Here is a 12,976-nt window from a genome sequence, read left to right on the forward strand (position 1 = left end):
TCATTGAGCTTCTTTTTCTATTAACTGCATCACCCCACGCTAGTAAAAAATTCAAAAGCACTGTGGTTAACATCTCCTGCAGAACAGGGAAGTAATCCTTAAAAGTAAAGTCAATGAGGATCTGGCAAAGAATAAATATATAAATATATAAACATATATGTTTATATATTTACCTAGGATCATCTTGTGGGTCCATGGCTTCTATGTCCACTGTGATTTAAAAAGGGACCCAAACAGTATTCATATGTGACATTTATTAAGTGTCAGAACAGAAAAATGGCATGGTTATTATGGGAGGGAAGAGATGGAGACAAACAGACTCACAGGCTGCTTTTCCCACAGCAAGCCTTGCCAAAAAGTTCCGAATGTTAATAGAGTCCCTGTGTAGCCCGTCATCCTTAGGAACATTCCAGAATTCCAGGGAGGATGTGTTCTGTCTCATGGCCATAAACTAGGCCCCACAATTTTTTACAGCCTGATCACACTCCAGTTGCTCACTTACTATGCCATAGCCAGTGACCTGATAGTGTTTCCGGGTCAGGGGGGCCTCATGATAGTGACTATGCAGGTTCCGAGAAGTCCTAGAAGTAAAGAGAGAGAAACGGCATTATCCTGGGGAAAAGAGACATGTAGTGTCTCCTCTTTTACTAGGGATATTCAGAGTCATCTTTTACTGCAAGAAAAATTAGAATCTGAGCTATGAAATCCAACAAATCAGGAATATCTTGCCTATTTACTCACAAGAAACATCCAGAGAATCAGAGAATTGCCCAAACCATGAGGGACAGACGGTAGGAGCCCTGGACCCTGTGCCAAGAAAGGGGTTAACTTCTGCAGTAGGGAGATGACTTACCACATTTGATGGCTCTGAAGCACTTAGCTTGCCTGACTCATGAGGCAGCTTTGGGGAGAAGAAACTAAGATTTGTAATCTACTCGTGCCTAAGCCAGGTAAGCCTCCTCCCTCCCATTTACTCTTTCTGCCCTCATCACCAATTTTACAAAGTGGGGGTCAGAAGGGGAAGGGAGGAATTAATTTGGCTTTATTTACTTTGTTCGTTTTATAATACTTCTTACTTTTATCCACAATAAGAATTAAGTGTTCACTATAAAAATTCTGGAAATTTCCAAATTTCCAAAAATAAAACTCAACAATAAATGATAACTTTCTGTTAATAAAACAAAATGAAACTAAGTAAGTAATAAATAATAAAAACTAAAAAGTAAAGGGTGGGGGCTCAGTGCGTTAAAGCCTCTGCCTTCGGCTCAGGTCGTGATCCCAGGGTCCTGGGATCAAGCCCCGCATTGGGCTTTCCGCTCAGCAGGGAACCTGCTTCCTCCCTCTCTCTGCCTGCCTCTCTGCCCACTTGTGATCTCTCTCTGTCAAATAAATAAATAAAATCTTTAAAAAAAAAAAAAGTAACGATTTAAAGTAAATCTTTAAAAAAAAAAGTAAAAGTAAAGGGTGCCTGGGGGGCTCAGTGGGTTAAAGCCTCTGCCTTCAGCTCAGGTCATGATCCCAGAGTCCTGGGATCTCTGCTCAGCGGGAAGCCTGCTTCCTCCTCTCTCTCTGCCTGCCTCTCTGCCTACTTGTGATCTCTGTCAAATAAAAAAACAAAAACAAAACAAACAAACAAACAAAACTAAAAAGTATTCACAATCATAGTAGGAAAAAGGTTTTCTCTCTATATATATACAGTGTGTATATATATATATATATATATATGTACACATACACACACACACACAGAGCATAGCTTTTCTCTATATATAATCCCTGATTTTTAAAATACTCCATACTGAATGATCCTACTATACAATATTTTGCTGCTTCTGCTATCTATCATTCCTATTCGCTCCTGCACATGGTGCCCTATTTCCTTGTGTGCTTAGTTATTTTTTACTATGTACTATTCATCATCACTGAAAAACTATTTATGGTAATGGAGGGCAATCTCTTTCCCAAAAGAGGATTTACATCTGCTTTTAGCCAGGCACCTAGGAAATATTACCAGTCTAGGATTATATTCATTGTAATTCATGGCCTAAAGATTTTCAGACCATCCAGATGAAATTAATTTGGGCCACAAATCCATATGAGGATCAATTGGTAGATACAACTTTTCAGGAACCAGAAATAGCCCCTCCACAACCCCTGCTCCCCCTGCTCTAGCCCTTTGTGGTTTCAAGTTTGGGGGAAGGATCATTTAATACATTTACCACTTTGGGTGAGCCTACAGCTTTGAATTTACAACTCTCTCTCTCAAGGGGCAGTCAAAACCAAAGATCGAAACTCAAGATTGCAGGATCAAGGCAGAGATGGCTGCAGCATCCCACTCATTTCTCTGGAATCTCCACACCCCACTTCCACTTAGATTTTGTCCTGGTAACTCCCTATTGCCTTGTCAGCTCTTTGATGCTTTAGGACGCTTTCATGTTATTCCAGCATTTTTAGTCATTTTCAGTGAGAATATTGCTTAAATAAACCAGCTTGCCATATTCTCAGAAACAGACTTCTACATCTTCCTAAAGGTAGCCACTTGAGAAGAAGCATTGGGTAACTCAGATACTTTTTTCCCTCCCCTGGAAAAAGGGAAACTGAACGGTATCTTCAAAGTTCAAAGCTCCCAAAGCCAAATCAGGCAGACAAAATTGGCCTGCTTATTTCACCAGACTTCATAAAAGAAGTCTGGGTTTTCATAAAATGGCTTTCCCATTCTAGCACAGCAGCCTTGTTCCATTTACTAGAGCCTCATCCAAATCGGACTTCTGTTTCCTTCCAGCTTAGAAGAACTCCTTACCTTTGGTGCCCATACCACTCACTCATCCCAGAGAGCCAATTTACTTACTCTTTGTGTTCTAGCCGAATGATGTCTCCATGTCTTACAAACTCCACTGGGAATGAAGGGTCTAGGGGATCTGCCAAGAAGAAACCAGCATTGATATCTGAAGTCATTCACTCATTAGGCTAGTATGAAATGAGGGCCTGCAAGTAAAGAGTTACAGTATAATATCATAGACCCTAGAGGTACAGAGTGCTGGGAGGACAAAGAGAAAGGGCCACTCCCTGTCTCAAGGAAGGGTGGCTCAGAGATATGCTTGAAAAGCTCTTTAAGGAGGGGAGAATATTGTCAGGTCAACAAGTGGGGCCAGATGTATGAAAGAGCAAAACACATCTCACCAATAGCGAACGGTTTCCTATAAGTGGGAAGCATGTCGGGGAGAGGAATGGGAAAGACTGTGGGAATTGATGATGTGAACAAGTAAGGCCACACAGTACAAGCCAGGCTAGGAAATGTGGTCTTTGTCTGACAGGCCCCGAAGCCTCCATAGAAGGGTTTTTAAGCTGGGAAGTCAAATAATAAGATTTTCCTTTTAGTAGTAAAAACAGTCTTCCATGTAAATGACCATATGCCTCGCTCTCCTCAGAGTCCAATGTTAAGCCCTGAAAATTTTGTCTGTTATTATCTTGTCTCTGACAATAAACTTGCTAAGCGTGAGGTAAAGAAAATGATAAGGTAACAAAAGAAAGGGACCACATCATCTAGAAACCAAGTCAGATCAGGTCTAGCAAGACAATGACAATGGAAAAGGAGTAGTTGTAGTAACCAGCAACACAAAAAAGATCCTTGCAAACTTCTTCCCAAACAGTGAGACACTAACACTCAAGGTCAGGAAAGAGAAATGTGCCAGAACAAATCACTAGTTTTTAAGAGAATTCGAAAACTCAAGTGTAGGGCACCTGGGTGGTTCAGTGGGTTAAGCCTCTGCCTTCGGCTCAGGTCATGATCTCAGGGTCCTGGGATAGAGTCCCGCATCGGGCTCTCTGCTCAGCAGGGAGCCTGCTTCCTCCTCCCTCTCTCTCTGCCTGCCTCTTCATCTACTTGTGATCTCTCTCTGTCAAATAAATAAATAAAATCTTAAAAAAAAAAAAAAAAAAAAAAAAAAAAAGAAAACTTAAGTGTAGGGATGCCCATTCCTACATGGACCCTAAGGTCTCCGAAAAAGATTAATCAGCAAAGGCGACAAATCAAATAAGTCAATGGGAGGCAAGTTTCATTTTACAAGGATGTGGCGGGAGGGGCATTTTTAGCCATCAAGAACACAAAGACCTAAATAAATAAAATCACAAATGAGAAAGGAGAAGGAACAACCAACACTATAGAAATACAATCAATCATAAGACAATATTATGAAAAGCTATATGCCAACATATTGAACAATCTAGAAGAAATGGATAAATTCCTAGAAATACATAAAAAAAGACCTTAATTTGAATGGTTCCCACTTCCCTAAGTGCTTGCAGCTCTCTGCCTTCACACACCTTAGTTCCCTGGCGGAAATGCAACCACCTTAAGCTAGAAGCCACATCGAATAACAGATCAGAGATGTTCCAAGATTTGGTCGATGCCCACATAACTTTAGACGTAAAGCAGTCTTGCCTCATAACCCCTCCTTGCAATAGGCCGCTTACGTTTGTCCTGGATGAAAACAATCAATATTGTCACAAGACTGCAGCAATACGAGGTGAGGAAAGGAACAAAAAGGGTGAATTTAGGTGAACAGCCACCTACTGCCACACCAAAGCTCAGGAGCCGCTGACTCCAGAAAGGTGGAGAGCCAGGCGGGGTTTACTGAGGAGTCACAGAGAAAGCCTCTGACACAATCAGCAGGGGCTCAGACGTGAGCAGAAGATGCCCTTTGTTTTCTTCTCAGCTATAGATACAGAAAGCACAGCTGGCAGGTAGCTAGCTCCCTGACCAAAGAAAGATCTGGATATAGCCCATGTCATAAAGCCCCAAGAGCCCATTAAATGTGCTTCAGAGCAGCTTTGCCCCTGCCACCCAGGGGGCAGGCCAGCAGGTATGGAGTGAGGACCCAAGCACCAGGCTAGACAAGCCCAGCCACAGGCTCTGAGATCTACAACTGACTGGTCCAGTCCAGGGATGACCAGAGGGCAGCAGTACTCTATCCAATCAAGACAACTTGAGCTGCACCATATGCTGAGGTCTGCAAGGCTTAGTGTGCTCTCATTACAAAAGAGAGTGGCCACCATGTGCCCTCAGCTGGGTCTACTCAACTAGCCCCCAGCAGCACATCTAGGTAACCAGTCTAGACTAAGTCTGAGCCTTGGCCGGGCTCTCTGGCTTCAGCATGACAGCTCTTAAGAGTGAGATCTTGCTCACTTCTTACCTCCTATATTGACAACAGTGCTTGGAAGATAGTAGATGCTCAATAAGTAGCTGTTGAAAGGATAAATGAGATCAGTAAAGGTACTGCCAAGGAAAGCTCAGGAATGCCCATCTCCGTACCATTTGAAGGCATGAGAAATGTTAAAAATGGCTCAGAGTAAGCAGTAATGCAAGAAACATCAGTTCCTACATTACCTGCATTTGTGTTGTGTTTCTTGATAATCCACAGGTTGTTGTAGTCCTTGTGCAAATATGTGGTGACCTGGGTTGGGGGCAGGTGGGAGAGAGAATACCATCAACATCGGCGTAGCCACAGGACAATCAAGAGCAAACCAGCATTGCTTAAGCCTCTTTCAGAATCCCCAGCTACCAACCTGAGGGGCCATGCTGCCCAGGAGGGTTCCAAAGTAGCCCTACTGAGATTCTCTCCTTCCATCTGCATTTAGAGGTTTCTCCTTCAAGTGCCTTTTTGATCGGTTTCTCTGTATATTTCTGCATCTTATCTTTAAAGTTTTAGCCTCCTAGAGGAGGAACCATGATACATTGTGTAACATAGTCTCCAGCACACAAACAGGATTTAGTGTATTTTTTAAATTTTGTATTTATTTATTTTAGATAGAGATAGAGAGCATGAGCTGGGGGTGGGGCATAGGGAGAGGAAGAGAGAGAATGCTACGTTGGCTTCACAGCCAGTCGTGGAGCTGGATGTGGGCTCAATCTCAGGACCCTGAGATCATGACCTGAGCTGAAATCAGGAATCAGACGCTTAACTGACTGAGCCACGCTGGTACCTTGATTTAGTGCATTTTAAGAAGTAATTAAGAACATGCCTCAAATTTTCTAAATGAAAAATTCATGCTATATTTTCTAGAATGTGACCAAATGAAACTAAATAGCTCCATATATATCTTGTCCTAGAAGCCTGAGGGTTTAGCCTGTAGCCATTTCATAGACACCGATTTTTAAAAAATTAAATGTGTGTGTGTGCATGTGAACATTCCCATCATGCTATGATGAATCTAATAGCAAAAATTCAGAAACAGAATAAACATCAGTGATAGGGGAATAGCTAACATGATGATACGTCTGCAGGACAGAACATTACACAGCCACAAAAAATGTTTCTGAGCATTTTTTACCAGCATAGGAAAAGGTTTATAAAATGCTGATGCTGAAAGGGGCTGCCATTTCTCACTAGGTACTGCTCTAAGCACTGGGCAAGTCTTCTATCTCTGCTAGGCACCATAGCTAGCCCCACCTTACAAGGAAACTAAGGATGGGTAATTTGCTCAAAGTCACCACGGCCTATCGAACCAAGCAGCTAACTCCAAAGCTCCCAGGATAGAAATTATACACATAACAATTATGCCAATTACATAAACAAGAACACAAATATCCAGAAACAATCGAAATATATGCAAAGTGAGTTTTATGACTCCAATTGGATAAAACATTACTGATTTACTTGCAAAGGAATTTGGAATCAGCAGTTAGGGAAAAAATTATATATGTATTATGGCTGCTTTGTTTCAGTGGCTTTTCCTTTCTCAGAAAAAAGTCAGGAATGATGGTATTTCGAATGTATAAGACACGTGGATGGCTCAGCTGGTTAAGCATCAGACTCCTGATCTCAGCTCAGGTCTCTATCTCAGGGTCATGAGTTCAAGCCCCACACTGGAGCCCAGCTCCCCCAGTGTGGAGCCAACTTAAAAAAAAGGGGTGGGGTGCTTGGGTGGCTCAGTGGGTTAAGCCTCTGCCTTCTGCTCAGATCATGATCTCAGGGTCTTAGGATCAAGGCCCGCATGAGGCTCTCTGCTCAGCAGGGAGCCTGCTTCCTCCTCTCTCTCTGCCTACTTGTGATCTCTCTCTATCAAATAAATTCTAAAAAAAAAAGAGAAACTAAAACATTTTGGCAGCCATCAAGAAATTAAATTCATACTCCCAAACAAAGGTACAGAGAGTCCACCGGCCTAGATTTGCTTAAAGGATCTTAAGATTTTATGTTGCTTGTGTGTATGTACTCTGTGTATTTTTTTAAACAAAACTTACTATTAAAATTATATAAGAAAAATTACTTCTTTATTACGAGTATAGTCCATGGCCTCTTTTTCCCATAGAAACATTTGTTTTTACAATGGATTTTTTTACAACAGAAAGTCTCCTAGAAACACTCATATCCTATAATAACAGAATGTTGTACGCCAAACTATGTGGGTAAACACTGATCTTCTGGAATTAATGTAGCTTTCGGTTTTGGGTTTTTTTGTTATTTTATTTTATAAATGTTATACTTTAAAAATATTTTAAAATGGACTCCTAGGGTTGTTGACAAGACACTAAACTCCAGGGCAGTGTGGGCCACTAGAAGTGGTTTAGTCCACCTCCCCATTTGGCAGATGAAGAAACTGGCTAAGAAAGGCTCAGTGTGATTCAGCTGGGACAGAACCAGACTCTTCCATGCCATGGCCCCACATGCTCTCTCTACATCACTATCATGACTTCACACCTCCACACATGACTGTGAGTATGTAACACCAGGACTAGTGTAACAAGGTCCTTCTCTCCCTTTGCACAGTGTAAACAATGCTGGCCACCACATCTGTAACTTGAGCTTCTCCATGACAGCTGCAGCTCCCCATGGAAGGGCTAGCTGTGGTTTTCTGCTCTGGCCATCCACTAGCCTTTTCTGGAGAATTTCACAGCAAAACAGAAAGGCACAATGCATGGGCCCCCACCTGGATCAGTGGAATCAGAGCTTCTATTTGGTACCCAGGCACTGGAATGTTTTAAAAACTCTCCAGTGGGTTCGAAAGTGCTAGAGACAACAGGAGAATCAAGAATGGGAAGCTTGATACTAAAACCCAACACTCTGCGTCAACTTCCTGGTGAACTAGTAAATAAGGAAATAATAATAAAGATTTTTAGGAAGTAAAACTTTTTTGCCAAGTAAAAATACCAGTCATTTTGCCAGAAGAGAAGCATCACTCCAAGCCTCTTAGCACAAAAGCCTCTCCTGCAGTCTGCGCGCCTCCCCTCTCCCCTGCTCCCTACTCCTGAGACCTGGGGCCTCACCACTCCTCAGAAGCAGTCCCAGTTAGCAACGAGGCCCCCTTTACTATCATTCAATGTGGCCTCTTTCTTAGCCCCCACCTTCTCTGAGGCCTTTGCAGCACCTGAACTGCTGACCACCAGTCCTCCTGGGATGCTGTCTGCCCTGGGCTCTCCTCCCAACCCCTGTTCACGCCCTCCTTCTCAGCCTCGTCTACCAGCGCCCCTCAGAGCATCTCCACCACTGCCTAAGTGTTGCTGCCCCCCCCCCCAGGGCTCCTTCACTGCCTCTCCTGCCTCTGCACACCCTTCCTGGGCAATGCCACTCATCCCACTGTGTCACAGATACCCATATGCTATGCACACAGATCTCCTTCCTGAGACAAGCCCCAAACCTCAAATACACAAAACAAACTCTCTCATTTCCAGAGCTATTCCTCCTCCTCCATTTCTGACTATGGTGAAACACCATTACCACAGACACCTTCATCTCCAGCCTACAGACCTAGATACAGCTTATCCCTGACAGCTGCCAGTGATGGGGCCCTGACACTGAGCTGTGAAGTGTTTCCTGAATCAATTCCCACCTCTGTTCATGGTCTTTGCCTCTATTCACCATCCTCTGTCATGATTATTGCCTCCCAACTTATTTCTTGCCTTCAATCTGCCCCTCCTTTCAATCCATCACCTAAAAATCTAATCACATCTTATCACGCCTTCACAAATCTCCGCGCCTCACCAGTGTCCACAGAACAAAGTCAAATCTACTGTAACACAGAAGGCCTCTGCACAACTTGGCTCCCCAACCTCTCCAACATCCTGCCTCTCCCTCTTAGGCACCATCTGCCACAGCCACACCCGACACTCATAGACAGGGACACGGACACAGTGTGGCCCACTCGCTCAGGTAATACTCATGGCTAAGACCCCAGGGTGCATGTCACATGTACTTCATACTTTTAATCTGCACAATGACCCTATGATGGAGAAAGGCACTCTTTATTTTCCCTAATTAAAAATGAAGATAATGAAGCAGAAAAAGGTCAAGTAACTTGTTTAAAGTCTAACTCTGGTGCAAAAAGGATTCAAACCCAGATAATGTAGTCTGGTTTCCAAGTCTGTGTTTACAACCACAACACCTGACCATCATCCATGTCAAGCCAGGCACCGTGAGCCTTCCAAGAGCTAGCAAGAGACAAGAGGAACTGAATTCACAGTTCAATGTGAATAGGGTTAGCGCAGAGGCTTACAAAGCATGCCAGGCAAACCCCTCATGTGAGGCATTTACCCCAGTAAGCAGTAGAGGTGGCTCATGGTAATCGGAGGCAACACTTGCTCTGAAGCCTAAAGAAGCTGGTGCTAGCCAAAGGAAAAGGATTAGGGCGCGGGAGGAAGACTGTTTCAAGCAGGGAAAATGGTGCAGGAAAAGGATGGGGGCAAGAAAGAGAAGGGCAGGCTCCGTCCTGGCCAACAGCTTGGTGTTGCTACAGTACAGGAAGTACAAAAGGCTCACTGACCTGCTGCTGGCGGGCGCCAATGCCCTCGGGGTAGAGGTGCCTGTGGGAGTGGAGATAGCCGATGGCCATCCGCAGGTTCTTCACGGTGATCACGGAGCCATAGGCCAGATCTGGGAGGAAGGAAGACAGGGTGTGAGCTGGCATGGTGCTAGCAGTGGCCCCTGACTGGAAGGGGCCTCTGAAGCCACAGGACTCACTAACCCTCTCACAGACCACACTGGGCCTAGCGCTACCTAAAGTGAGACACACAGGTGCCTTCTCAGTCCCATGGTGTCAACGCAAGTGGGAGCTCACTACAGGGTCTCACTGGTGTCCTTACCTCCCTTTCCTCCTCAGAACTTCAGAAGAAGCTGATATTAACAGGGGTATTATCAAGCACTACTTGTAAAAGCAAAAGATTAGAAAAGGCCCATCCTTCAAAGTCTATACATACATTAAACACAACAAAGGAAGAAGCGTTTCAAGTCTTACCTAACATATTCTTCAAGATAGATATAAAGTTATGATAGACTGTTAAGATAATTTTCACTTTTGCAAAGTCCTTTTGTGTCTTTTCAATCTGATACCATATAAAGTAGCTGTTCGATGGTGTTTGGGTTTGTTGGTTTTTTCAATTCAGAGTTTAAAAAAAAAAAAAAGGAATAAACTAAGAAGATCCCTTCTGCCCGCAGGCCCTGGGTAACTGAGAAGCCTCTTTTCCTCCTACTGTCCCTCTTCTCAGTCCCCTGTAATCTGGCTGCCCTGGCATTCCCCAGTCCACTGAGACGCGTCTCGCTCCATCAGTGATAGACTACTCTGGTCCTCCTTCGTTCGTTCCTTTGGTCAGCAGATCGTATCAAATACGGAGTGGATCCAAAGCTGGAGGGGTCCTGGCTATGGCCCTGGGAGAGCCCAGACTTAGACAAGAAGACGGCACACACCGATGAGCACAGGACAGTGGGCAAGTGCCCCAGCAAAGGAGTGATGGTGTGTGACACGGTGGGAGCCCAGAGCAGAGTAGGATGAATTCTCATGCAAAGAGTAAGAAGAGGCTGGCTTGATGGAAGAGATCACAGTGAGCTAGGTTTGAAACAACAAGCAGGCAGGCATTTGCCAACACCCACAGCGCCATTCTTCTACACTCTCACCCAGGCCAACATATGTAGCCCCGCACACTGCTGACCATCTTTGCTTCTGGAAATGCTCTGTTCCCCCTTCTCAACCCATGCTCCCTCAAGGACTGCCCTCTGCAGCATCCTTTCCTAACTCCCTCCCTCCTGCACTCCCAGTGACCTGGCTTCGGCCAGCCCAGATCTCATTCTCTTTCGACAGGTTTCTAACGGATCACAGCCACTGCCACGGTATCACTCTTCCTGTTAGCTGGCTGATTCCTCCTCTGAAAGCATCAGCCACAAGCCCATTACCCCTGTTGCATGGATTTCCCCACGCATCTCAAATCAGCCTCTCTACAGTGGAACCCAGTATCTGTCTTTCTAAACGAACTTTTTAACCTGCTTCCCCTATTTCTCATTCTGTACAGTCTTGGCGGGGCCCCTGTGTCCTAGGTACTGTGCAAGGCACTGGAAAGACTAGAAGATGTCATTGTGTCTCCAAGAAACAATTACCTGGGCTCAAGTCCTCAGTGACATCTTTCCTTTTCTCTTTCCATGTCCAATCTCCCTTGTCCATGCCCACGTGCCCCACTCCTATGGTTCCTACCACGATACCCAGCTCCAGACCCCAGAACAGCTTTCCAGAGGGGACCCCGCCTCCAATCCCGCCCCCTCCCTAGCCGTCCTATGCTTCGTATTAGTGTTGCCTCCCTACAGCACAGCCTTCTTGTCCTCCTTCATGCTCAAAGGCCTCTGCTGCGTCTCCACTGTCTATTTAATGAGTCAAATACCTCACCCAAACGTTTCAAACCCTTATAATCTGGGCCCAATCTATCCTTCCAGCCTTATCTTCTACTACTTTTCTATGGATAATCTGTGCCTTACATTGTGCCCTGTTCATGGCCTTGATCATGCTGTCCCCTCTGCACTGTATGCCCTCTCCTCCCTCTCTGTCCGTTCAAATCTACCCATTCTTCCAGGGCCAGACTCCACGGCATCTCATTCTATGTAGCTCTGATGCCCTCCAACCCCCTAGCAGAAGTGATCTCTTGCACCCTTCGATCCCTTATGTACTTAACACACACAGCTACTGGATTCTCCACTCTGGAGGGCAGGCCCTCTACAGCCGCCAGTGTGGCTAACGTGCTGAACTACGACCTGCGAATAAGTGGCTGGATGTGCGTCACAGAATGCGATGGTGGAAAGTGACCACCAGCACCAGCGCCTTGTGCTTTCACCAGATTCTCTCCGCTTGCCTTCCCACAGAGCTGACTTGGATGCTTCCACAGCCACAAGGGAGAAGTCGCTCTGTACAGTCGAAGAGCTTGCTGCTCGAGGCTGCCCTTCCTGTGTCCCAAGTCACTCTTGAGTGCCCACCCCAGATCTAACTGGATGTGGCTCCCAGTCTGCCATCTACAGGCTACACTAACTCAGGCTATCATAGTCGTCTTTTCTAATTCACCTACCCAGAAAGGCTTCTGCCCTTCTACCTTCATAAAGGCCGAGATACTCACGTTCAGGGATGGAAGCATTGTGAAGGTTGTTGCCTGAGAGCCGGGCCTGGAAGGCAGAACTGAAGAAGCCATCGCCAGGACCGCTGTGGGAAAAGGAGCAGAAAAGAGGCGAGTTCCTGGAGAGGAGTTCTAATTTCCTGGGAACCCTGGAAGAGCCCTGTGCAACTAATCTAAAAAAAAGACAACCACAGTGGCAGCATGGTATTATGGGACAGACACAGTGGTGGAGTTGGAGTAACAGGGGTCCAGATCTCAAATAAGCCACTTACTGGCTAGGTGACTTTCAGCAGTAGCTAACTTTGTTTAGCCTTAATTCCTCATTCATACATTAGGGATTTAAAAAAAAAAAAAAAAGAACTCAAAAAGGATCATGATGAAGCGAGAGAATATGTACAAGATGCTGACACAGGGTCGCTACTTGGTAAATGGGAGCTACAGCCAGTAGCTGTAGATTATCGCCCTCCTCCAACTGCACGCCTTATTCTGGCCCATCCCTGTTAAGTACAGGGGCTCTGCTTAGGGATAAGGGGAAGTTTGGCTATTAGGAAGTTCTCCTCTTCCTTCTGGCTTTTCTGAGCCCTCTGGATACCCAAAAGATGGAACATAGAAGAAACA

At 45.0% G+C, this 12,976-nt stretch overlaps 1 protein-coding gene across 1 annotated transcript in view; it reads right to left on the reverse strand.

Annotated features, from left to right (window-relative positions):
* Positions 1-12,976, reverse strand: part of POMT2 (protein O-mannosyltransferase 2) — a 43,032-nt gene that overhangs the window by 10,355 nt on the left and 19,701 nt on the right. Inside the window, exons 8-12 of the mRNA XM_082733635.1 lie at positions 12,362-12,444; positions 9,757-9,866; positions 5,387-5,453; positions 2,849-2,918; positions 503-581 (exon numbers count right to left, since the gene is read on the reverse strand). Of these exons, the coding sequence (XP_082589761.1) occupies positions 503-581; positions 2,849-2,918; positions 5,387-5,453; positions 9,757-9,866; positions 12,362-12,444 (409 nt within the window). The remainder of the gene's footprint in view (positions 1-502; positions 582-2,848; positions 2,919-5,386; positions 5,454-9,756; positions 9,867-12,361; positions 12,445-12,976) is intronic.

The sequence above is a fragment of the Mustela nivalis genome (assembly GCF_964662115.1).
Source record: "Mustela nivalis genome assembly, chromosome: 6".
Lineage (NCBI taxonomy): Eukaryota > Metazoa > Chordata > Mammalia > Carnivora > Mustelidae > Mustela > Mustela nivalis.